Source organism: Lissotriton vulgaris, chromosome 8 (genome assembly GCF_964263255.1).
Source record: "Lissotriton vulgaris chromosome 8, aLisVul1.2, whole genome shotgun sequence".
Classification (NCBI taxonomy): Eukaryota; Metazoa; Chordata; class Amphibia; order Caudata; family Salamandridae; genus Lissotriton; species Lissotriton vulgaris.
In genome coordinates, this window is record NC_141696.1 from 1,577,885,100 (window position 1) to 1,577,911,985 (window position 26,886).

At 46.4% G+C, this 26,886-nt stretch overlaps 1 protein-coding gene across 1 annotated transcript in view; it reads right to left on the minus strand.

Annotated features, from left to right (window-relative positions):
- The window catches only part of LOC147700465 (cystathionine beta-synthase-like), a 186,859-nt gene that overhangs the window by 88,161 nt on the left and 71,812 nt on the right, over positions 1 to 26,886 (minus strand). Inside the window, exons 2-6 of the mRNA XM_086935874.1 lie at positions 26,556 to 26,857; positions 23,334 to 23,440; positions 17,614 to 17,748; positions 8,044 to 8,123; positions 2,453 to 2,584 (exon numbers count right to left, since the gene is read on the minus strand). Coding sequence (XP_086792000.1) covers positions 2,453 to 2,584; positions 8,044 to 8,123; positions 17,614 to 17,748; positions 23,334 to 23,440; positions 26,556 to 26,851 — 750 coding nt within the window. The 5' untranslated portion in view covers positions 26,852 to 26,857. The remainder of the gene's footprint in view (positions 1 to 2,452; positions 2,585 to 8,043; positions 8,124 to 17,613; positions 17,749 to 23,333; positions 23,441 to 26,555; positions 26,858 to 26,886) is intronic.

Below are 26,886 nucleotides of genomic sequence, written 5' to 3' on the forward strand. Positions count from 1 at the left end.
TGGTTTGTGAGGCCCCTAGGGCAGAACTGTATTTGTGCAACTTAAAGTATGCTTATTGAGTAACTTGTTCTGTATCTCGATCTCTGACCTCATAAAGAGTTCAGAGGGGTTGTGTTAGTAATAAATACATATATATTTTATATATACCTTGTGTGGTGTCCTTTCATTTGGTATTCAAGGGATTATAATTGGTAAAACAGCTGGCTTCACATGCTCTCTGAAGTTTTAGCCTAAGACTGCTTTGTCCATGCTACCACTAGGATAACTGGTCTATAAGGTTGACTTTACAACCATCACCATAAAGGTCATTTGGACTGGTGCAGGGGGCCCACTAGAATAGTGGACCTCATATACCAGGCCAACTTCTCACAGACAGTACCAGCACAACTACTAACCATCACATCCTACAAGTGTGCCGATTCAGACTGTTCCGGGAACCCAAAGCTAAAAGAATGGCTTGTGTGGCAGTTATTAGTAATTTTTAATGTATTTTAAATTATTAAACACCTGTTATGCAGCTCTCTAAATCAGACAAACAGTGCCACCCTTTGGCAGACTGCCATAAGTCCCTGTGTTGACGATAAAGTTCTGATGCCGAGCATCAGGAAACAACTATCACAAATTAAGCACTGCCCCAGACTCCCTTTATACCTTCAGTCTGTTTCATTCTCTCTGTCCCTTCCTTCCTCCTTCCCATTTCTCTCACCTGACTCCTGCCTCTTTCAGTCAAACTCTTCCTCCTCTGTGTTCACTTTTCTCTTATTTCTTTTCCTCTTTTCTTTCTCCCTCAGTCCCTTTCTCCTGCCCCTACTGGTCCTTCTTGGTTCTTATCCATGTCATTTTCTCTTTCTGTCTCGTTTCCATTCTTCTCGTGTCTCTCCCCTCATCCTGTGTCCATTTGGACTCAGTTCTTTATTTACTGACACTTTATTTGTGCTCTCCTCCACACTTTCTTCCTTCTGTTTGTTTTTCTCACCTTCTTTTACTCCATTTAATGGTTACTGTGGGTGCCCCGGTGTACACCTGGGGAACCCATATATGATTTTTTATAAGGAGAGGGTGTGCAGCCCCACTACCCAAACCCATTCCCCACTGCCTTTTTCATTAAAATAAGGGGAGGGGGCACACAGCTCCCTCCCCCGGAGCCTCTTGTGGGTGCTCCATGCCCACCCAGGGAACACAAAAACGAATCCTGTGTTGTTTCTGAGTAACAAAGCCTCTGTTAGGTTTCGCTTCTGCAATGCTAGGTTTTGCTTCACTAATGAATAGATTGTTCATATTAGGGCATTCCTTTCTCGCTAGATAGAGGCCTCTCCCACTTGTCTGGTGGCGGGTGCAGGGTGAAACGACCTTGAGTTTTATTAGGTGGTGTGAGAACTGAAACTTATTTTTTTTGTATTTCACTGTCCAGCTGCATCTGCTTAGAAAATTCCACTGAGGGCGTGCCCTTGTTTGGGTATGAAACGTACATAATGTATCTTTATGTTTGTTGATTTCAGTCCCTCCGCAGCACTCCTAGCGACTGGGCCTGCTCTGAATGTACTTTGAATGAACAGTTATTGGTTTGTATTCTCTACTGTCTGACCGACTCTTCATTTGATACAGAAGGCCGAGAGGTGGTCACAGGACCCGGGTGACCATAAACGGGTCACTTCCTTCACAGCGTTTCTGGAGGCAGTTGGGCCTCTGTTACCTCCCTTTTACCAGCAGGTGGAGGTGTCATTCCAGGTGTTATGCTGGGCCAGCCAATTTATGTATGCAGATTCAGCAGGGGCCAGAGGGCTCTAAGTGCAAGTGGCCTTGCTTATTTTCAGGTGTGGTTCATCATTGTGAACTTATCCGTACACAAATAGAATGGGCAAGATTTGCATTTTTTTCGTCTTAGTGAAGTTAAGAAAACATACCTCTTTTATAGAAACGTCGCTCTTTCTTTTTATAACACTTAAAACACTGAAGCAATGTTTTGAAAAAAGACGCAATCAGCAAATATGGGCCACTTTTTATTAGGGTGCCTGGACCAATTTTTGAACCCAACCCAACCCTGGTGACCTTTCGCCATCTTTTTCTTTCTATCCCTTTTGATCTGATCAATTTCACCACAGCCTCCTTCCAGCCTTCTCCTTTCTCCCATGTCTCTTTCACCCCTCTTCCCATTTTACCCTCTAGCCATTTCTCCACCTTCACCCTTTCCCCCTCCCGTTCCAGTCCACGTTTCACTCTCATCTCTCCCCACTTCCTGCTCTCTCTCTTTATTTCTCTCCTTTTCTCTCTCTCCCTTTCTCTCCTCTCCTTTTCTGTCTCTCATTTCTCTGCTCTGTCCCATCCTTCTCAGCGCCATGTTGTTATCTTGTATGCTTTCTTCTGCCAGTCTTCTATATCCTCTTCCATGTCCTTCATCTATGTGTCTGTCTTCCTAACCTCCTTCTCCCGCGGGGTGGTACCCAGGCTTTACCTGGTCGAGGATGTAGGAGTTTGGAATTTCCCGCCTTAATCTTTCAGCCACCCGAATGTGGCACTCAGGATCTTCCAATAGGTTGGTGGGGGTTCGCACCACTTCCGCTCCAAGACCCCTCAAGATATCCACCTAGACATGAAAATAAAATTATTAATTACCATAGCAATTCTGATAGTAGCCACCCTGAGTGTACCACAAATCACAGTCACATTTACCACAGGCAAAGCCACTGCAGAGAGTACCATAAATCACAACTATCTCAAAGTTTACCACAAAAAACAGTCACCTCTAAGATTACTACAAATCACAGCCACCGTAGAGTGTACTACAAACAGCCACCTCTGAGTTCACCAGAAATCACAACCTTCACAGGGTGTACTATAAATCACAGCCACTACAGACTGTACCACAAATCAAAGCCATCTTAGAGTTCAACACAAATCAGAGCCATCACAGAGTGTACCACTAATCATCACAGGTACAGCACCGAGTACCATAAATCACAGCCAGCACAGACAGTATCAGAAACCAGCCGCTTTAGAGTGTAACACAGATCAAAACCACCGCAGAGTGTACCACTAATCATCAAAGCCACAGCACAGATTACCATGAATCACATCCCCCGCAGGGCATACCACAAACACCTTTGAGTTTAACACAAATCCAAAACACTGCGTACTGTAAGATTAATCATCACTGTCACTGGACAGAGTACCATAAATCACAGCCACCAGAGTGTACCACTAATACCAGCCATCTTTGAGTTTGACACGAATCAAAACCATCGCAGAGTGTACCACTATTTACAACCACAGCGCAGAATACCATAAAACTCAGCCCCCACAGAGTGTTCCAGACATCGCAAACACCTTAGAGTCAAACACAAATTATAACCACTAAAGAGTGCAGAATTCATCATAATATCCACAGCACAGAGCACCTTAAAACACAACCACCACAGAGTGTATACCATTAATCACAGCCAGAGCACAGAATACCATAAATCACAGCCCACACAAGGTAAATGCCACAAGACATCTTAGAGTTTACCACAAATCAAATCCTTCACTGAGTGTACCACTAATTATCACAGGCACAGCACAGAGTACCATAAATCACAGTCAACACAGACAGTACCAGAAACCAGCCCCTTTAAAGTTTAATACAAATCAAAACCACAGCTGAGTATAATACTAATCATAGCCACAGCACAGATTACCATCAATCACAACCCCTCAGGACATACCACAAAACACCTAAGAGTTAAACCCAAATCAAACCCACCACAGAGTGCAAGATTAATCATCACTGTCACTGCACAGAGTACCATAAATAACAGCCACCAGAGTGTACCACAAATCACAGCTATCTTAGAGTTTGACAAAAATCCAAAGCACTGCAGTGTGTTCAGCTAGTCATCACAACCACAGAGTACTTTAAATAACAGCCATCACAGACAGTACCAGAAACCAGCCCCTTTAAAGTTTAACAGAAATCAAAACCACCACAGATCGCACCACAAATCACAAACGCCTTAGAGTTTACCACAAATCAAAACCACCACAGAGTGTATAATAATCATCACAATAACAGCACAGAGTACCATAAATCGCAGCCACTACATAGTGTGCCACAAATCAAAGCCACCTATAGTATACCGCAAATCTTTAGTATGTATGTGCTATTTCTATAGCACAAGCCTATCCAGAGAGCGTTGCAATCAGGAGGCATGCACTCATTCCAACAACCTTAGCGATGGCTCTTTAGGGTCTCCCTAGAAGTGGCAGTGGGGCAGTTCTCAAGGATGCACTTGTTACCGGCAGCCATGGTGAGGGCCCAGAGTCTACCCAGAAACAGCAGAGGGGCATGGAGAAAGCAAGGGCTGCAGAGGTGTAATCGGGTATGCACGCCCACAAAACAAACACAAACATACAATATGGGACAAACGGATGTGGAAAATCACAGCTCAAGGTGGACATAGCCTAAAGCCCGGCTCATAGAAGTAATAGTCACCACTTTTTCTTTAAGACATTAACAGTGCCAAGCAGACTCCAGACTTTGTTTGTAAAGCCCTCATTATGAGATGCCCGTAAACGGTGGGATATTTATTGCACCTGATAAAATTCGACCCTCCAGGGTCTGAATGTATAGGGTTCTAAACAGATCACTTGATTACAAGGTTTTGGGGGATTGCCTGCAGGTTTTGGTCTTGTAATACCTTGTAATCAAGTGATATGTTTAGAACCCTATAAATTCAGACTCTGGAGGGTCGAATTTTATCAGGTGCAATAAATATCCCACATTAAAATCTGCATGTACTGTTTAACACCAGACATTTTTCCCCCAACCATTTTCGGCAGCTTTCACCTATTCTGTATCACAAATCTCAGCCACCTCAGGATGTACTACAAAACACAGCTCCCTCAGGATGTACCACAAATCACAGCCACCTCAGGCTGTACTACAAATCACAGCCACCTCAGGATGTACCACAAATCACAGCCACCTCAGGATGTACTACAAATCATAGCCACCTCAGGATGTACTACAAAACACAGCTCCCTCCGGATGTACAACCAAAAACAGCCAACTCAGGATGTACCACAAATCCCAGCCACCTCAGGCTGTACTACAAATCACAGCCAACTCAGGATGTACCACAAATCACAGCCACCTCAGGATGTACTACAAAACACAGCTCCCTCCGGATGTACAACCAATCACAGCCAACTCAAGATGTACCACAAATCACAGCCACCTCAGGATGTACTACAAATCACAGCCACCTCAGGATGTACCACAAATCACAGCCACCTCAGGATGTACTACAAAACACAGCTCCCTCCGGATGTACAACCAATCACAGCCAGCTCAGGATGTACCACAAATCACAGCCACCTCAGGCTGTACTACAAATCACAGCCAACTCAGGATGTACTACAAATCACAGCCACCTCAGGATGTACTACAAAACACAGCTCCCTCCGGATGTACAACCAATCACAGCCAACTCAGGATGTACCACAAATCACAGCCACCTCAGGATGTACTACAAATCACAGCCACCTCAGGATGTACCACAAATCACAGCCACCTCAGGATGTACTACAAATCACAGCCACCTCAGGATGTACTACGAAACACAGCTCCCTCCGGATGTACAACCAATCACAGCCAACTCAGGATGTACCACAAATCACAGACACCTCAGGATGTACTACAAATCACAGCCACCTCAGGATGTACTAGCAAAACACAGCTCCCTCCGGATGTACAACCAATCACAGCCAACTCAGGATGTACCACAAATCACAGCCAACTCAGGATGTACCACAAATCACAGACACCTCAGGATGTACTACAAATCACAGCCACCTCAGGATGTACTAGCAAAACACAGCTCCCTCCGGATGTACAACCAATCACAGCCAACTCAGGATGTACCACAAATCACAGCCACCTCAGGATGTACTACAAATCATAGCCACCTCAGGATGTACTACAAAACACAGCTCCCTCCGGATGTACAACCAATCACAGCCAACTCAGGATGTACCACAAATCACAGCCACCTCAGGCTGTACTACAAATCACAGCCAACTCAGGATGTACTACAAATCACAGCCACCTCAGGATGTACTACAAAACACAACTCCCTCCGGATGTACAACCAATCACAGCCAACTCAGGATGTACCACAAATCACAGCCACCTCAGGATGTACTACAAATCACAGCCACCTCAGGATGTACCACATATCACAGCCACCTCAGGATGTACTACAAATCACAGCCACCTCAGGATGTACTACGAAACACAGCTCCCTCCGGATGTACAACCAATCACAGCCAACTCAGGATGTACCACAAATCACAGACACCTCAGGATGTACTACAAATCACAGCCACCTCAGGATGTACTAGCAAAACACAGCTCCCTCCGGATGTACAACCAATCACAGCCAACTCAGGATGTACCACAAATCACAGCCAACTCAGGATGTACCACAAATCACAGACACCTCAGGATGTACTACAAATCACAGCCACCTCAGGATGTACTAGCAAAACACAGCTCCCTCCGGATGTACAACCAATCACAGCCAACTCAGGATGTACCACAAATCACAGCCAACTCAGGATGTACCACAAATCACAGACACCTCAGGATGTACTACAAATCACAGCCACCTCAGGATGTACTAGCAAAACACAGCTCCCTCCGGATGTACAACCAATCACAGCCAACTCAGGATGTACCACAAATCACAGCCAACTCAGGATGTACCACAAATCACAGACACCTCAGGATGTACTACAAATCACAGCGACCTCAGGATGTACTAGCAAAACACAGCTCCCTCCGGATGTACAACCAATCACAGCCATCTCAGGATGTACCACAAATCACAGCCACCACAGGATGTACTACAAATCACAGCCAACTCAGGATGTACCACAAATCACAGCCACCTCAGGATGTACTACAAATCATAGCCACCTCAGGATGTACTACAAAACACAGCTCCCTCAGGATGTACCAGAATTGACAGCTCCCTCAGGATGTACTAGAAATCACAGCCATCTCAGGATGTACCACAAATCACAGCCACCTCAGGATGTACCACAAATCACAGCCAACTCAGGATGTACCACAATTCACAGCCACCTTAGAAAGTACTAAACTCACAGCTACCTCAGAATATACCATAAATCATAGCCACCTCAGAATGTACCAAAAATCACAGCCACATTAGAATGTATCACAAATCATAGACACATAAGAATGTACCACAAATCACAGTCACCTCAGTGTACCACACATCACAGGCACCTCATAATGTACTACAATTCACAGACAGCTTAGAATGTGCCACACATCACAGCCAGTTTAGAATCTACTAAAATTCACAGTCACCTTAGAATGTACCAAAGTAACAGCCACCTCAAAATGTACCATAAATCACAGCCACCATAGAATGTACCACAAATCACAGCCACTTTATAATTTGCCACCAATCCTAGCCCCTTTAAATGTTCCTTAAATTATCACCTATTGTGAATGCATAAATCATAATTACTTTTGAGTCTAACAGAAGTCAGAGTTACTATTAAATGTGCCACAAATAACACATCTTCTGAATATAGAACACATCACACACTTCTTTATTACACATATCATTCCTACCTCTTGAGCCAAAAATGACACCCACCTCAGAGTTTTCAATGAGTGTGCCAGAAATCACACACTGGGAAGCACATCCTACTCATTACTCACCAAGTGTGTCAATGACCACACGCTGTGCAGCATGTATTGACCACCAAAAACCCAGGCGTGTTCCTGTAATTGCAAACCATGCGGTGCCACATGTAGTGGCCTTCACATATAAATGCAGCAATATCCTCACATGACTTTGCTGGTAAGTGCACTCCTCACACACTCACACACACACACACACACACACACAGTCAACCGGCAACCACACACCGTGAAACCAGTACAACTCACACGCATTGAGTGCAACACTACTGCCCACCAATTGATGCTTCTCACTCTTGAAGCCCATCTCACCTCAGCCCAGGCCTTACCTTCTCCTGGCTCATGGCCTTCGGCATGACGATGATGCAACGGTACCCCTTCACCGCCGCGATGAGGGCAATCCCAATTCCTGCAGAGACATACAAACAGGGTTAGAAGCTCAGCATCCCAAAAAATACTACCTGAAAACAAACATAGGGCACCCTGGAAGGAGACCGAACCAGGAAGACACATCGTAGGACAAAGCCAACACCCTCGAAGACTCCCTCTAAAGGAACTGTGGAGCTGGACCGTGTACCGAGTGGTGGAACTCAAAATTGTAATGTATGTTTGTACCCCCACAGGATGCTCTCACACAGAGGTTGGGTGAAAGGTCTTCTTTTATTTAGGTTACAACATCAAGATACGAGCTAAGGGCGCCGAGCGTCTAACAACGACTTGCTCCGGTCGCCAACTGCCGATTTGGTTCCTTCGCGCCGTTTCTCTCTCTTCCGTGCGCATGCGCGCCTATCACGCTCTAGCCTACGGCGCAACGCGTCATCCCGTATGCGCCGATAGGCTAGAGCGCACACCACATATCTCCCCCCTTTACACCATACTCAAACATAACAATTCCTCCCCAAGGTGAATGTCCTCCAACTGTGTCCATAGTCTATGTGGGGCGCCCGGGGGGCTGGCACCAATCTAGTGTCCATTCATCACAAAGTCATTATAATGAGAGGGCACTACAACTGCCCTTCCGCTGCGGGTGTGTCTTACCGGCATGTTATCTCTCACCGCTGTCTCTCCTTGGGACACCTCGGTTTCTCTCCCGCCTGTTCTCGGCTCCGCACTCACTTGTCTTGCTTCTCCATCAGTCGGCCCGGCTCTCAATACTGCTTCTTCATGGTCCTCCCTTATGCCTTCCTCTTGGTTGTCTGTGCCGCACTCAGGGAGCGGGAGAGCCTCCTGGTGATCCAAGCTTCCCTCGATCTCCTCAGTCTTGGGCCAGACTAGGATTTTGTTGACCCTGGCCATACGATCCTGCGACCAGACTCTGCCATCACTGAGGAGGGCCGCCCTGCCCCGCACCTCCTTGACTTGTAGCGGCTGGCTGAATTTGCTTTCGCCCTTCCTCTGTAAAGTAGGGAGTTTGATCCTCACCCACTCCCCTTCTTCTAGTTCTGTGTCCTTAGCGCCACGACGTTTGTTGTAGTGTGCTGCATAGATCTTCTGGGCTTTCTCCAGATTGTGTTGCACCACGGCCGGGGACCACTTGCTGGTGATGGTCTTCTCCCTCCATGCCACGTTGTCCCGTGTGAAGGGATGCCGTCCTCTTAACACTTGGAACGGACTGTACCCCACTACTGAGGGCGTTATCCGGTAGGCCCACATCATGTTCATCATTTCTACTTCCCAGTCCTTTCCTTGCGATATGGCTACCTGAATGGAGCCCATGAGCACTCTATTGAACCTTTCGACCTGGCCGTTGCACGCCGGATGGTATACGGCCGTGTGTCTCACTTCGATTCCGTTCCTCTTCATGTATTTCTCCCACTTATCCGACACGAATTGCGGTCCGTTGTCACTGAGGATAGTTTTGGGTATTCCTTCCCTGAGGAAGAGCCCTGTCAGAAACTTCAAGATCGTGTCTGTGTCCATCGACTCTTGTATGTCTGCTTCTGGCCACTTGGAATACTTGTCTATTACCACACATATGTACTTATTTACGCCTCTGTTGTCCAGGATGGGCCCAAGGATATCTATGGCCACTTCCTCCCAAGGGCCATGTGGGGTGTCGAATTTCCCTAATGCAGGTCGGAGTGGGCGTAGCACTTTGTCCGCTCCTTGGCACTGTTCACATTCCCGCACCTGTCTCTCGATGTGGGCATCCATTCCTGGCCACCAATACATCTGCTTGACCAAAGCCTTGGTTTTCACTATGCCCAGATGCCCCTCGTGAAGCACCTTCAGCAGTCGGGGTATCAGCGTCACTGGGGGCACCACTCTCTCTCCTCTGTACAAGAAGATTCCCGAGTCACTCAGGGACAATTCTTCTCTCATCTCGTAGAAGCGCCTGACCCCCTCCGTTAGCTTCTTCTTATCCGGCCACCCCGACGTGAGATGTTTCTTTATCTCCATCTTCTCCTCGTCGAGTTCATATGCTGCTTGCCATTCCTGCGCACTGATGGACGACTCATGATCCTCCATGCTGGCGACCATCTCTTCTGTGTCCGGAGACTCTCCCGGTGCCTCCTCCATGGCCGCTGCCCGGCTGAGGTAATCAGCCACCCTGTTCTGCGTACCTGGGAGATATTCCACATCGTATGTGAAATCCAGCAATTTCAGGGTCATTTTTGCTATTCTCGGAGTGGCTGTGTCATGACCTGATGACGTCAATACTTTGATGAGTGGCTTGTGGTCCGTCTGGAGCCTGAATCTCGTGCCCCATATGAACTGGCGAAATTTGCTCAACGCCCACGTGACCGCCAGCATCTCTTTTTCAATTACGCTGTATCTCTGTTCCGTCGGGGACAGCGCCCGGGATGCGAAACTGATGGTTTCTCTTGTTCCGTCCTCCCTCTCCTGCGCCAAGACAGCCCCCAAGCCCTTATCGCTGGCGTCCGTTGTTACTATGGACTTTTCTGTGGGGGCGAATCCCTGCAGGGGAATGGCATGGCTGATACAGTCTTTAATGGCTTCAAATTCGGCCTGGGCTTCCGTATCCCATTCGAATTTTGTATTGTGCCTGGTCAGTTGTCTCATCCTGTGTGTTCTTGTGGCAAAATGTCTAACAAACCTGCTGTAATACTCGGCCATTCCTAGGAATGACCGCACTTCTTCTTTGGTGGATGGGGCCTTGGCATCCTTTATCGCCTTCACGTTCTGCTCCTTAGGCGAGATTCCTCGTGTTCCTATCTCGTGCCCTAGGTAGGTCACAGTACGAGATCCGATTCTGCACTTGCTCCACTCCGCCGTCATTCCCTTGCCTTGCAGCACTTTCAGAACTTTATGCAGTTTTTTGTCGTGGTCACTTTTGTCGGAACCCATCACTAAGATGTCGTCTTGGAAGTATTGCACTCCCGCGATGTCCTTAAATAACCTGTGCATCAACTTCTGGAAAACGGCCGCAGCGGATGCCAGGCCGAAGGGCATCCTTTTGAATTGGTAGCATCCAAAGGGCGTTATGAACGCTGTGTACTTCCTGCTCGACGGGTGGAGTTCTATCTGGTAGTATGCAGACGTGAGGTCTATGGTGGAAAAGTGAGTAATGCCTTTTGTCCTGGCTAGCATCTCTTCAATTCTGGGGAGCGGGAACCTCTCCACTATGAGGTTTTTGTTGAGCTCCCTCAGGTCCACGCAGAGCCGGACCTTCCCATTGGGCTTTTTGACGACTACCAAGGGTGATAGCCATTCTGCACTGTCGACTGGTTCGATGATCTCCAGCTCTTCCAGCTTCTGTAGTTCCAGGCGCACTGCCTCAATTGTGGAGATCGGTATGTTCCGTACTTTGTGTACTACAGGAACTGCTCCCTCCTTCAGGATCATCTTATGCACGAATTTATCCAGTTTTCCAACCGTGCCCTCAAATACCTTAGGGTATGCTGCTTTCCAGTCCTCCTCCCTCGAGAGGGGCCATTCGTCCGTTAGCAGGATCTGTTCTTTCCCTCCGGGGTTGAGAACGATACCTAGGGCACCTGCGTCTCTCCATCCTAGCACGGATGGGCCCTTTTCCGCTACGTACAAGGTGCATGTGGCTGACCGTCCTCTAAATTCGAACACCAAGTCCTTGCATCCCACCAATGGAATGGAATTTTCCGTGTACGAGATGGGTCTGATGTCCGGCGGATCCAGGTCAGGACCTAACACTGGCGCGAAGTCCTCTTCCCATATCGATCTTTGTATTATGGTCCATGGGGATCCCGAATCCACAGCCACATATACCTTGATGCCTCCTATGTGCATGTGGGTGCGGGGTTTGTCCCTGCGCTTCCCGGATACGTCCAGCACTTGATCCTCGATGCATAGCACTAGGTCATCCTCTTCCTGCTCGTCCTCTTCACTGACGTTGGCCGTGGCCGAGTCGATGCACTTGACCGTGGATTTCGTTCCTTTCTTTCGGCAGACCTTCTCAAAGTGCCCGGTCAACCCGCAGAATGAGCACCTGGCGCGAAACGCGGGGCAGCGCCTATCCTGGGCAGCGTGCGCAGTACTACCGCATCTGTAGCACGCAAATTTCGCTCCTGGGCTGGGGCGAGGCATCTGTTTCCCCGGTCCTCTTGTGTCCTTCTTCGGATCTCCGTGCGTGTTTTTGGGTTTGCTGGATTGCGGCGCTTCATCTATCTTGTTGATCATCTGTCTGGGCCCGCTTTCTCTTTTTGCCGCGTCCGCGCCTCTCTTCGACATTTCCGCCTTTTTGACCATCGCCACTACTTCTTTCAAGGTGGTTTCATTCATTGCCCATAGCTTGTCTTGGACTGCTCTGCTGGTGGTGTGCATCACTATTTGGTCTTTTATGTATTCATCCTGTAGATTTCCATATCTACACGTGATGGCCAACCTGCGTAGGGCTGCTACATAGTCGTCGATGGATTCTCCCGCCTCTTGTTTCCTCTGTTGGAAGTTATAGCGGTCTATCGAGACGCAGACTGCTGGGCGGTAATGGCTGTCCAGGTCGTCCAATGCGTTCACAAAGACGTCCGTCTCCTCCGCGCCCCTCTCTTTGGGCACCAGGTTCTTGAACACTCTGACCCCTTCTGGGCCTAAGTTGTGGAGCAGAAGCCTCTTCTTCCTTTCCGGCTTGTATTCCCCTTCACTCTCGTCTTCTAGGGCTTCGATGTAATTTAGGAAATATTCCTTCCAGTCTTCCCATTTTAGTTGGGGTTCCCCTGGCCTGGTCAGGAATGGGACTGGTGCCATTAGGGCTGATGCCTGATTCGCCATTCTGGCTTCCCCTCTAGGTCCTTCTTCCTGGGTCCTATTGGTGGGTACACCGGGCGCTCCTGCGCTGCCTGCCGTGTCTCCTTGACCCCTTGGGCTACCTGGGGTATTGTCCCTCGAAACGTGCGCTGCCTGCGCTGTCCTCCCCCCTTCGTCTGGCTCGGGGGTATCTCCCTTGGTTGCCAGGTTGCTGCCTGGGGGCTTTTGGAGTCTTGGGCCACACTGACCTGGCTTTTGAGGTTGGTGGCTTGTCTCTGGTCGTGCTGTTGCGCTGCTGCCACGCCCTTGCTCTCCTTTGTCGGTCCTGTGCCTTCACTGGCTCGTGGGTGTGGGGGTTAATTCCCTTGCCGTCGTCTTGTACCCGATGGTGTCCGGGTCCCAGCCTTGTCGCCACTGTAATGTATGTTTGTACCCCCAGTCGGGGTATCAGCGTCACTGGGGGCACCACTCTCTCTCCTCTGTACAAGAAGATTCCCGAGTCACTCAGGGACAATTCTTCTCTCATCTCGTAGAAGCGCCTGACCCCCTCCGTTAGCTTCTTCTTATCCGGCCACCCCGACGTGAGATGTTTCTTTATCTCCATCCCACCCTCGTCGCCACTGTAATGTATGTTTGTACCCCCACAGGATGCTCTCACACAGAGGTTGGGTGAAAGGTCTTCTTTTATTTAGGTTACAACATCAAGATATGAGCTAAGGGCGCCGAGCGTCTAACAACGACTTGCTCCGGTCGCCAACTGCCGATTTGGTTCCTTCGCGCCGTTTCTCTCTCTTCCGTGCGCATGCGCGCCTATCACGCTCTAGCCTACGGCGCAACGCGTCATCCCGTATGCGCCGATAGGCTAGAGCGCACACCACAAAAATGATGGGGCCTTTCTGTAGAATGTGATGAGGGGCCCCTGACGCTCCTGAGGTACATGGGTACTCGAATATGTGATGTTTCTATGTGATCAAAATGATTGCGGTATGTAACATCGCAGTTTTTACAACACAAGTCGTTACAACGACTGGCGCTGGAGGGCGCTGGACTTAGGAGTAGTAAGATTTACTATTCCAACACCAGTCTACGTAGAGTAGGGAAGGTGTTGGAATAGTAAATCTTACTATTCCTTAGGTTATAGCGCCCTCCAGTGCAAGTCGATGTAACACTTGCGTTGTAATGGCAGCGTTCTAAATGCATCGCTGTGCAATCACCGCGTTGTAAAGGATGTTGCCCCTGTGCACTGTATGCGTGAGCCCTGGGGTACAATTCAGACTGTTTACCGGTTATATGGAGTGTCTATATTAGGGGGCGGTGGAGCCCTTTGAAGACATGTCACAGTTCCTTTCTGATTTGCAGGAGTGTGAGGGTATCAGGTGGGTTCTGCCTCACATTACTGCCCATCAGCAACCCCAACCTGAGAAGAAAGCTACCAAATGCCCAAGTAGACCAGCCTGAGTCCTGCACGAGCCACGCCTTCCTTCACCTGGTAAGGTGAGCCCCAGTGAAGAGCTTGGTGCCAGGCTACTAAACAAGCAGCATTTTGTGCTCACAAACGCTCCGATTCGGAGTTTGCAACCACAAAAATGTTTTTTGCAATGTAGTAAATCCACTACAGGAGTCAGCCATTTTTTTCCAACTCCTAAAAATGGTTTAGAAATAGATAAGGCATTTTTAAGTGGAAGGGGCGTGTTGTAGGCGTCCTTTTCAAATACAGATTCCTAAGCATATGTATAAATGGTTTATGACCCAAATAGCAGTTGTAAACCATTAGAAGAGGTGTGGCGCAGTGGCCAGGGTGCCTGACTCCGGATCACGGGGTTCATGGTTCGATCGCCGGCGGCAGGACAGCCCAGCACCATGTGACTCTGGGCAATAGCTCACTTAATCTTCCTGAGGGCCCCAAGTGCCAGGAAACCACTTTGGAGGTAGCTGTGCGCTTTGCAAATTCAAGGTTATTATTATTATTATAAGAAAATAATTGACACCCAAGTTAGGGTGGGAACCCATTTGCAAAAGGGAAGGGGCCCCCTTAGAACCTCTTCTCTTTTGTGAAGGTAAATAAATAAAAAGTTAGTAGGGATTAGGCTGTGGTCCATGAGACCACTGACAACTCTCACACAAATAAAAAAATAAGTAAACTTTTCTTTTTAAATGCAGTTCGGTTTCCTTTAGAGAAAACGGGCTGTATTTTAAAAAAGGTTTACTTTATTGAAATGCAGTCACAGACCTGGTGATCTGCTGACACCAGCAGGCCACCATCCATGCAATGGTATATGGTCAAAATATCGATTCCAAAATATAGACTAACACAAATATCGATTCCAAAATATAGAATGGACAAAATATCGAATGGACAGAATATAGACATCAAAAATATCGTTTTTAAGGTAAGTAATGTAATATCGATTTTAAAAATATATAAAGTCAAAATATCGAAGTACATAATATAGGTTATTAAAAATATAGAATTTTTAATAATATCGAATTTTTTTAAGTATTTTGTATGTTAGTATGTGTGAAAAGTGTATATTTTTTGTAATATATTTGAAGTAATTAATTTTATGTTATTTAATTTTTGCGTAATTAGGGGAATAGGGTGGGAAGTAATTTTTAATTGGTAATTAATTAATTCTTAATTGATAATTAATTTTTATTAATTGATAATTATCTGAATAATATTAATTTATTTTCTGTAGCGGGTTGTGGGTTTATAGGGGAATAGGGTGGGAAGTAATTTAATTATAATTAATTAAGCATATTTATTTATTGGTATTTACTTTGGATACATTTTTAATTATTTTTTAATTGGTAATTAATTCTTAACTGATAATTAATTTGTATTAATTGATTAATTGATAATTACGTGAATAATATTAATTTATTTTCTGTAGCGGTTGTGGGTTTATAGGGTAATAGGGTGGGAAGTAGATTAATTATAATTAATTAAATATGTTTATTTATTGTTATTTATTTTGAATACATTGTTAATTAATTTTTAATTGGTAAATAATTAATTCTTAATTGGTAATTAATTTTTATTAATTGATAATTATGTGAATTATATTAATTTATTTTCAGTAGAGTGGGAATAGTAAAATTTACCCCTATGCTATCCAACGCTTTCTCTACTGTTGCACTCTCTGGAGTGGGAATAGTAATTTTTACCCCTACGCTATCCAACGCTTTCCCTACTGTTGCATTCACTGGAGTGGGAATAGTAATTTTTACCCCTACGCTATCCAACGCTCTCCCTACTGTTGCACTCTCTTGAGTGGGAATAGTAATTTTTACCCCTACGCTATCCAACGCTTTCCCTACTGTTGCACTCTTTGGAGTGGGAATAGTAATTTTTACCCCTACGCTCTTCAGCGCTTTCCCTAATGATGCACTTCCAGGAGTGGGAATAGTAATTTTTACCCCTACGCTATCCAACGCTTTCCCTACTGTTGCACTCTCTGGAGTGGGAATAGTAATTTTTACCCTTATGCTATCCAACGCTTTCCCTACTGTTGCACTTTCTGGAGTGGGAATAGTCATTTGTACCCCTACGCTATCCAACCCCTTCCCTACTGTTGCACTCTCCGGAGTGGGAATAGTAATTTTTACCCCTACGCTATCCAACGCTTTCCTTACTGTTGCACTCACTGGAGTGGGAATAGTAATTTTTACCCCTACGCTATCCAACGCTCTCCCTACTGTTGCACTCTCTTGAGTGGGAATAGTAATTTTTAACCCTACGCTATCCAACGCTTTCCCTACTGCTGCACTCTTTGGAGTGGGAATAGTAATTTTTACCCCTACGCTCTTCAGCGCTTTCCCTACTGATGCACTTCCAGGAGTGGGAATAGTAATTTTTACACTCCCGCTATCCTACGGTGATAATATTGTGTATTTTTTATTAATATTATGTTAATATATATATATATGTTTTAACATATATGATTGTATGTTTTTCTTATAAGTTAAATTAATTATTTATTAATTTTAAGGTAATTTAAGTATTTTTAAGTATATTTTAGCTATTTATTTTTAATATTTTTTTAATTTTACATTATTTTTAGGAAATTCAATATTTTTACAATGTATATCTTTTTAAACAATATTTTGGGTTCGATATTTTGGTACTTACCTGTTTGTAGATAGGAATTCAATATTTTGTCTGTCGATATTTTGGAATCTATATTTTGGGTAGTCTATATTTTGTCCCTCGATATTTAGTCAGTGATCCCCATGCGATGGCCTCCAATCAGAATGTGTCGTAATTTGTGACCTACCCCATGAATATTAATGAGATTGGTCAAATTGCAATCCACTCGGAATCTCAATTTAGAAAGGGACCCATTTGTAGACAGGTTGGTTCAGAAAATTATTTACTGCCAGCAAAAATACTGGTCACTGAATGTTACCAGTATTTTGCGAGTAAATAGGACATCTGGCCCAATGATCACCGAGAGAGAGGACCTGTGTTGACATGGATTATCCTGGAAGGCTCCCTGGCAAGCGCCCACCGTTGACACTATTGGCGCTACATGGGATCAAGGCGCGCTGCCAGCATTCACAACCTGCAACAGCTAGGGTCTAATGGAGCTGGCCAGTGACACCGGGGGCTAAGAAGAAGGCTAAAGGAAGTAGTCACAGTGCCTAGAGGCACTTCTTAGACCAATTTGGCGCTGAGGCCACATCAGGCGCCAACAGGTCCAATGTCAGGTCTCTCTTACCTGTGTTCCCTGACGTTGGCTCAATGATGGTGTCTCCCGGCTTTATGATGCCTCTCCTCTCCGCCTCCTCCACCATCCGCAGGGCGGGGCGGTCCTTCACGCTGCCCCCCGGGTTGAAAAACTCACACTTCGCCACTACAACAAAACATTTAAGCCAAGGTTAGAAAACCCCTGTTTAGCGACATGGCACTGGTGCCCACAGCTCCCAGCGCCTGCATACCCTCACGGGTGACAAGAAGCGCTCTACAAATCTACTGATCGATTGATTGATTGGTGTACAATGGCCTCCAGGGTGCAGAAGGGTCCAGAGACTCGGAGAGTACTCTTTGAATGATGTGTAGGCGAGATCTGACTGTGGTGCCTCAGAGCACCAGCACCTGAAGCTCACCTGTCCCACTCACATGCTTCACGAGCAGCTAGCAGAGATGAAAGCCCTGGCAGGGAGAACTGAGCCGCAGATAGATCCAATAATAAAACCATGACTGGCGTTCCTGCGTCTAAAGAGAGGCGGACAGCGAATGGAGCTACATCCATGCTATTTAGTGCTCTAAACCCCGATTGTGAAGAATCAAAAATCTTGCGCACTTTTAGAAAGGATATTAGAACATTGGAATGTTGGGAGCTCAGTTGAAAACAATGCAGTGCTCTGGGCTTATAATGGCTGGTATAAGCCCAGAGCTCCAACATTCCAATGTTTCTTTGTTCACAGCTCTGGCTGTGAACAAAGGCTTCAGGGAGCCTGAGTGGATTTCAATCCACAAGCGCTCCCTGAAGCCTTTGTTTTAGTTGTTAGAACATTCTGCCCTCCAATGTTCTAATAGCGTTATAGCCCTTCGTAGCTGGGCTATATCGGCTATTAGAACATTGGAATGTTGGGAGCTCCATTGCAGACAAAGGAGTGTTCCCTGCTTCTACAGGCCGGTAAAGGCCCGCAGAGCAACATTCCAATGTTCTACAAAGGCTTCTCGAAGCTAAAGGGGATTTATATTCCCTCGAGCTTCGAGAACTCTAGTGGCAGAATGTTCTAATAGCCTTATAGCCCTTCGTAGCAGGGCTATACCGGCTATTAAAGTCCAGCTGTCTCGTTAAAGTCCCTTGCCTTCGGCTCAGGCCTTTAACGATTCAGCGGGCCTTTAATAGCCGGTATAGGCCGCTACGGCGGGCTATAAGGCTATATTAAAGTCTTGCTCCCTTGTTAAAGGCCCTCGCCTTCGGCTCGGGCCTTTAACGCTCGAGCGGGCCTTTAATAGCCAGTATAGCCCACTATGGCAGGCTATAAGGCTATATTAGTTGTTTGTAAATGAAGCTTTCTAGGGCTTCAGCAAGCAGGGGTAGAAATGAGATCGGTCTATAATTCGATAAGACTTTGGGATTGAGAGAGGGCATTTTAAGAAGCAGAGATCCGTGCGCACACTTCCATTCGATTGGCACTTTCGCACAACCCAGAGAAAGTTTAAACAATATCATTATGGAAGGTACCAGATGATTGGCTAAACTGGTCACTATCCTGGGAGGGCATGGATCACAGAGGGAGCCTGATTGTGGATGGGCCAACATCTTGAACACGTGCTCCGTGGAGCAGCGATCAAAGTCACACAGGCCAGCAGTGGCATCAGGGTGCGGTTGATTCCAATCAAGTTCCAACTCTGAAAGTATAGGGTTGGTGGGAATCTATTATAAATGATGGTAATTTTCTCTTCAAAGAAATCTGCTCGAGAGTCACAGAGTGTTTGGGAGTCCAGGATGGGGGTCCTGCATGCGCATGGTTTCAGAAGAGTATTTAGCACTTTGTATACCATCTTTGTAGAGTTGCCCACGTGTGCTGTAGTGGAGGTTATATGCCCTCTCTGTGCTGATTTAATAATATTGTGGTACTTCCTTCGCATAGCTCGATAGCTGTTTTGTCCATGGAGACATTTATTTCCTTTATTATGAGCTACAAGTGGCTTATTTCCGAGCCCCTTGTGCAGTCGTTGTGCCACTTTTTAGGACGTTCTGAAGCCGCAGAGTGCAGCCCCATATCTACGATGCCACACAGAGCCACCAAGAGTGGTTTTTCCTGACCGCGTAGGTAAGGTGTAAGACAATGAAGCGCAGGTCGCTGCGTTGCCTTACACTGTCAGGAGGTGTTACATCGACGTTGTAGTGGGTGTTCCCACTCAACACCAATGGATTTTGACGCGTTCACGGATTTGCAAGGCTCTGTAAGCCTGTGAATGTGTCAAAACTGTGCACCTCCCCGGGACAGGTGTAACAAGGAAAAATACCTTTATTCTGCAGCACACATAGAAAGAGGAAAATGCCTCAATGGATAGTTTCTGTGCAGGAGGGTGTCCCTTCCTGCACAAAAGCAATTCTGAATGCAGCACAGACACCCTTGCACCACATGAAAGGGGGCCTGCGTTGACGCTAGGCACCAAATTGTGTGCCAGCGGATGCTGAAAGGACAGGAAAGCACCATAGCTCCTAAATATGGTGTATGTCTGCCCTTTCGATTTAGTGTAGGGCAGCGGAACAAGAAGGCTTGCGGCGCTGCCCTAGGACAAATCATTTTAAATTTTCCTTGCTGCCCATTTTCCATTATATTATTAGTGAAAAATATTGTATTATCTACTATTAATCTAATTAAAAAAATGTAGCATACGTATCTGAAACAGGAACTTTAGTAGCCGCTGCGGTAAGTAAAATGTGTTTAAATGCATCTTGTGTGTATGCTTGCGGGTGGGAGTGAGCTTATGTGAGAGAGAGTGTGTATGTGTAAGTGTGTGTATGTTGGTGGGGGACAGTCAGGGACAGGTAGTGTGTGATATTGAGACCTACATTTATCATTCTTTGACGCAAGGCGACGCTGCACCAAAATTGCAGCCCTGCTTTGGGTCAAAGAGAGAGAGAAAAAGCCCCACATCTGCTAAGATATGCTGAATGTATTTGTCTCCTTGTGTTCTGGTGCACTTTTGTCAGACAACACACATGCACCCTTGTGCCATGGTGCAACTGTTTTTACTGTAAATGCTCATGTAAAGCGTTCTGATACCGCCGGGTCTAGCCAGCGCTACATAAAACCTTTCAAATAAATAAATCAATACGGGTGTGTGCGTTCTCTGAAACAAAGGTTGTTTTCAAGGAGGGGTCCCTTCCAGCATAAAAACAATGCTTTAAGGCTTTTCCCAGTTTGTATGTGTGCTGAGCAATGCAGCACACATGCAACGTTGGAAAAACAAGGAGAAAGAAAACATGCCTTGAGGAGTTGTAAGGTTATGGCGCAAATTCCTGCCTACCAATGTTTGTAGATATGGATTTGCATCAAAACTCACGGGTGGTTGCCCTGGGATCCTCGAGTATCATGGATGCTCGCACCACCAGAGGATCTTGACCACTGGCAATATATCACCAGAAACAGCGCATGAAAGGTTTTGGTACAACTGGGACTTTGCAGTGTGCTAGGTTTCAATTTCCGATTCCCCGCCCACTTACATTTGCATTTATGAGTTAGCATAATGTGTCTAACTAATGATGTATTCATTTATGCATTTACGTTTATATTCTCCATCTCATTATTCATTTATGCGTGTGATGTTATTCAGTTTTCTTAACTTAGCTTGTGTGCCACCATTTTGGGTGCTTCTCTCGGCGTGCGAGTCACGCTCGCTAATTCCCCCTCCCGTAGGAATAGAAAAAAACCCTGAACGCAGCAGTTTTCGTTTCTTAGCTAACTGTGACCGAAACTATAACAAAACCCTAATCAGTAATGTTCTCATGCGCTGGAGATGCTGAGGCCTGGCTCCACGGCCCTGGGCAGAGATAACCAAACGTTGCTATTGCAGGTGCAGATGCCTCTTGTGTGAGGCCATTGTTCACCCTCTCTGGGGTCCAGTACTTTTCCAATATGGGCGTGTTTTACTTTTCTGTACCATGTTATAATGTATTGCTGTGATGAGATGAGTCAGTCCTCTCGGCGCACTCCTAGGGGTGAGGTCAGACAGGGCCCTCTCATATGGGAGTTTGTGGCCTAATAAAAAACTTTGTTTATTCTTCTCCACTGACTTCTTACTTGGTAATTATAGGTGAGTGCAGTAAGTCACTCGGGTGGATTTGAGCCACGCTTATCAAGTGGACGCCGGCCCACTGTTTCATCTGCCCCCTTGAATTAAAGCACAAACGGCGGGGTCCTAAACCGTTTGTCGATTCCAGCGACTTTTGGATGGCACCCCTAAACAGACACATCATCGCTGTCTTTATCAACATAGTGACTTCATTTGTCATGGACTCTTTGTTGTTTGTTTATTTTGTTTATTGCCAGTTAAGTGGGACACATTGTATTTGTACTTTAGGTGCCGTAAACTCAGCTGCTTAGGCCTCAACCCCCTGAGTTGTCCAGTTTGGTACCCAAAGATGGACGAGTACTAGATTTGGAACCAAAGTCCTATGTACAAAACTGTAGCTCTGACCCGAGCGGACACCGGAGCTCTCCCGCTGACCCCTGAGATGGCCGAGCACAGCCGCAGAGGATCACACTGGACAAAAGGAAGATATTACAGGAAGTCCACAACCTAGCGCATAGAAGCCACAGACGCAATTGATATTGTATCTCAGACTGAAAAGGTACGAGGACCTTCTGGGTTCCTATGTGCACCTTATTTTATCTGACTTGGGATAATAAATATATAATAACTGCACATTGACGTTAGTAAGTGGTTTTTATTGTGTTCTTGACTCTGAACTGCTAATTCCATTGACATCCCGTATCACGCCTTGACTGGTCTCCCTCAGCACCTACAGAGACGCCAGAGTCTTAACGGAGTGACGTGGTTATCCAGCAGAGTAAAGTAGGGTTGTGGCCCCTGGACACCAGTGGTAAACTACAGCCACCACAGCAAACTGCCCAGCAGTAGCGGCTGGTGACATTTGAAAACGGTGAGGCGTAACAGTTGGATATGGCTTTTGTATAGCAAGCTCTATGAGCAAGTGTAAAGGACAAACGTGAGGTCCAGGGTTGGTCCTACCCCTGAGAAAAACACTTAAAAAAAGATTGCCAAAAGATGCATTTTATAACAAATAAATTTAGAGATAAAGCAAGGGGAACGTATAGCCTTAAAATATTAAATACATTAAAAACTGCCCCATATCTTACTGCATTAATATGTTCAACAGCTACTGTAATGTGCAAATTGTACAGCGTGACGTCAACCCTTTAAAGTTTATCTCTAAATAAACTGATCTTTTAATACTTGTGCAAGAATGTGTAGTAATATCAGTGGGTTGCAGTCACAGAGCCCTAATTGAATAACTGACCCTGCTGCCCAGGAACCTCTGCCTGCCTTGGAAGCCCAGGAGAGGCCTTGCAGAAGCAAAAGCAAAATACAGAAAAGCAGCTGGGGTATGGGGGAGAGAAAATTGTTCTCCTGCCTGCAATAGTTTTAGTAGCTCTCTCACGCCTGTCCCAGTACCCTCCCGTCCCATCCCAGCTGTCCTCTCCCTTCCGCAGTGGCCACCATCGCAGCATCTTAAAGTGTGTCTCCTACCATCCATGCCACTTGGCCTATGGCTCCCTCCAACTGTGACCCTCTCTCCGCAGTCCCCTTTCCCTACGTATCTCAGTGCCCCTCCCTACCATGGCACATCCCCATTCCTGCCACAGTGCCCCTCCCCACCCTCCCTCAGCACCGCTCCCCTCCACGCCATTGCTCGGTCTGCACTGGGACCTGAGTACCCGTACTTACAGAGTTCACACTTGAGGCCGAAAGCCTTCTCAATCTTGGCCACTCGGACCAGGGGGGTTTGGCCCACCAGGGAGAGGATACTTGGGGAAATCTGCAGCTCCTTCGACCTGGGGGGAAAAAGAGCATGAAATCAAAATGTGCTCTCGGAGGGGCTAGGCTGTGATGGGAAACATTGTTTACAACGCAGGGATTACATCGCAGTGCTATTACATCGCAGTTTTCACAACGCAAGTCATTACAACGACTTGCGCTGGATGGCGCTCTAGGACAAGGAATAGTATAATTTACTATCCAACCACTTCCTTCCTATACGTAGACTGAAGTTGGAATAGTAAATTATACTACTCCTAAATCCAGCGCCCTCCAACGCAAGTCGTTGTAACGACTTTCGTTGTAAAAACCGCCGTGTAATGTATTGCGATGTAAATGTATGCATTGTAACATCCGGCTGTGATAGGGGCTCTGTGAGCCTGCTGAGATTGCCCCACCCGTCTCTTCACCTCCACGTACTTTGTGACAATTCCCACTTCAGATCGCTCGTAGTCCTTAAGCCACTACCTTGATCCTCTTCAAAGGGCACCCTCCTCCCCTCTTGAAACCTGCACAGTGGTGTTGAAGACCCCTCCATGCCACCTGAGGACTCCACTCAGAACAACATTTGGTTGCCTTTCCCACATGGGCATCATACCTGCATCACTTGTACACATCTTACTGTCATGCTGTGATACGTCATCTATGAGAAAAACAGCCTGTGTGATCCATTTATCTAGTTTTCTCCAAATGTCCAAGATAAATGGCATTCAACAAATATTAGAATTCAATTCAGTCAATGACTTATCCCAGAATTCTAGTCTACAAGTTTTTTTTAATGTATTCTGATTGGACCCGCTCCTGTGCTTGCTGCTTTAGTCTCCCGCTTCCTTTATTTCCTTTTCTCTGGGGGGACACCCCCCAAACCTCCTCCATAATTTATGCTCCAATCTTTCCCTTTACTCCTCTCTCCTTGCTTTCTCTTTTTTAGGGGTGAGAGATAACCTCTGCTCCGCCAGCGGAGTTTTCGGTGTTATGCCCACTCCACGCCCAGCTTGGAGCGTGGAGTTCGGAAAAAGCTCTGCCAACCGCCGCTTGGGGGCGTTTTTCACGCCCGCGGCTTGCAGAAGTTAAGTTATGGAGTAAGAAAAAACTAGCGCTAATCTGTCTCCCAGGGAGATTTCTCAAAGAAGCAGATCGCTACCACTCGCGTTGAGAAAACTGCCGCCCGCGTTGAGAAAGCTGCTGCTCGAGTAGAAAGTCTCCGGCGTGCCACGCGGTGCCATTCAAGCTGATTTTAAGTGCGAGACAAGCTCCCAGCGCTAAAAATCAGCACAGCAGCATGACGGACTCTCGGAATCCCGCTGAGTTTTTAGGTAAATTAGCTGAATTCTGCAGACTAAACTCTGTGAGATCTGCCAACTCCTATGCTTCTATCCCTCCACCTCCCTCCCTTTATTGTCTTTAAGAATAATTCACCAAAACAGTTCCTCAAAACCAGCATTTTCCGAACCTACCCACCTCAACCTTCTTTTCGTTTGTCCCCCTTGGCCTTCCCTTTCCACTGAATCTTATCTCACTGTCCCTTTTAGGTCTGGTTCACTAGAGGCAATGCAATCAACCTAAAAAAGAGCTTCCTAGAGTACGACAGAGAGGGGTTTCGCTTTGCTCAAATGTGTGTTGACCCGAGTACTTGTTTAAATTGGGCAAAAGTTGTGTGCTTCCACATTTCAGCAAAAAATGATGTTTCTAGCTCTAATTGATCAAAACATACTAAAACGCAGCAACAAGTGTTGTCGTACAGTGGGAGGCCCTTCGTAAAGGTTGACTAGTCACCTTTCTGTTACTTATTTCTGCATTTGGATGTCAAAGTGGTACTACCGGGGTGGAACCTTTGCACAGAATGAGCTAACCTGTAAAAATGACAAAATAATCAGGTAATACTAACACAAATCATGCTGCAGTATAACTCATAATTTAACGATAAAGGCCACAGGCCTGATTGTTTATAAAGAAAATGTACAATAAAGGCAGTAGGCCTGAGGTATTGATTCTGAAAAGCACAAGTTCAAGTCAGAGGGCTACTTAAAGGGCCTTTGGGTCAGCTCTGCTCTGCCATTGGTCGGTCAGAGTGTCATTTACACTCTGCTTCCATCCACGACAGCGCACCGCATGGGGTAAAGTTGCAGTCCTCACTAGTCATCGGCTCTCCTGCTCTTTGAATAACAATGCTTCCTGATCACATGTGTACATCTACCTTAAAATGAGTGAGCTTCAGTGTCAGGCCTGCTTGGCCAGTCTTTCAGTTTTCAATTTTCTCCTTTATAGTTTTCTTTAATTTCTTTGCTCTTCCTTCTCATGTTTTAATATTTATTAAAAGGATAATACAGCTCTCCAGGCGGTGCTAACTGGTCACTTGCTTTCCGCTTATTTTATCCCATGAACCTCTAAACCAGGAGACCAGTATGGAATGCAGTTGCTTGGGGCAGCACCGCAGAAAGGTTGCGTGAGAGGGAGCAAGGCAGCAACTCTGAAGCTGGGAGAACATGAAAGTGTGAGTATGTTAAATACCCCTTCAGGAAGGAAAATACACTGAATAAGTCTAAAACAAAACACTGGGACACCAGTGCAATACAGGATTTCAGATATGTAAAAAATAGTTTTAAAATGTTTAAAAAATATATAAATTAACTTACAGGAGAGGAGGTGTGTGCTTGGGGTCCCAGTAAGAGGCGGGACTGCTGCCTTCCCAGTGCAGAATAAAAGCAAGGCGCGTGGGCGGTATTATTAAAGTGAAAGCGCGGCATGGCGCACTGGAAAAAATTAACAAAATACTGTTGCAAATGTTGATTTTGGTGAGCCACGCAGAAGAAAACAAAAGCCCGAAGAATTAGCCACCTGCCCCACCTATCTGTTCTTTATCTGCTGTGAGCAGTTGGTCCTCCCCGTGTAACCTGAGCTTTATAACAGATCTACACCCAGAATTACTCCTGCTTCTCTGTCAGCCTCAGAAGGCAGGTGTTTGCGTAGACCTTGAGACAATGTAGGACTACTGAGGGGTTGGGAATAGTAACAGAGTTGAGGGTGCCCCCAAGTTAACCATCCCCGTGATCGAGCCATGCCCTGAAGAAGGTGAGATGTTGCCGCAACACAGAGCCTGCGGATAGCTGGTCGCCCAGGACAGATACTCACAGCGCCTTCTTCTCGTAGTGATGGGGCGAGTCCGACAGGGGTCTCCCTGCCCTCCAGGTGCACCTGCTGGGGGCACTGGGTGGGACCCACTCTTCACCATTCTGCACCGGGCACTTTCCTGCCGGCTTCCATGACGCGCTGTGCGACCGGGTCCTCGTGAGTTTGCGGTTCGTGGCCTCCCACGCCGGAAGGTCCAGCTTCAGGGTCTCCTCCCATTGGTTGATGAGTTGGACAACAGGAACCGGACGGAATTCTTGTGGGATGGAGTTGCGTCTGACTGAGGTGGCAGACGACATGTTGAGCTGAAATAAAAGAGAAACATGTGTAGAGC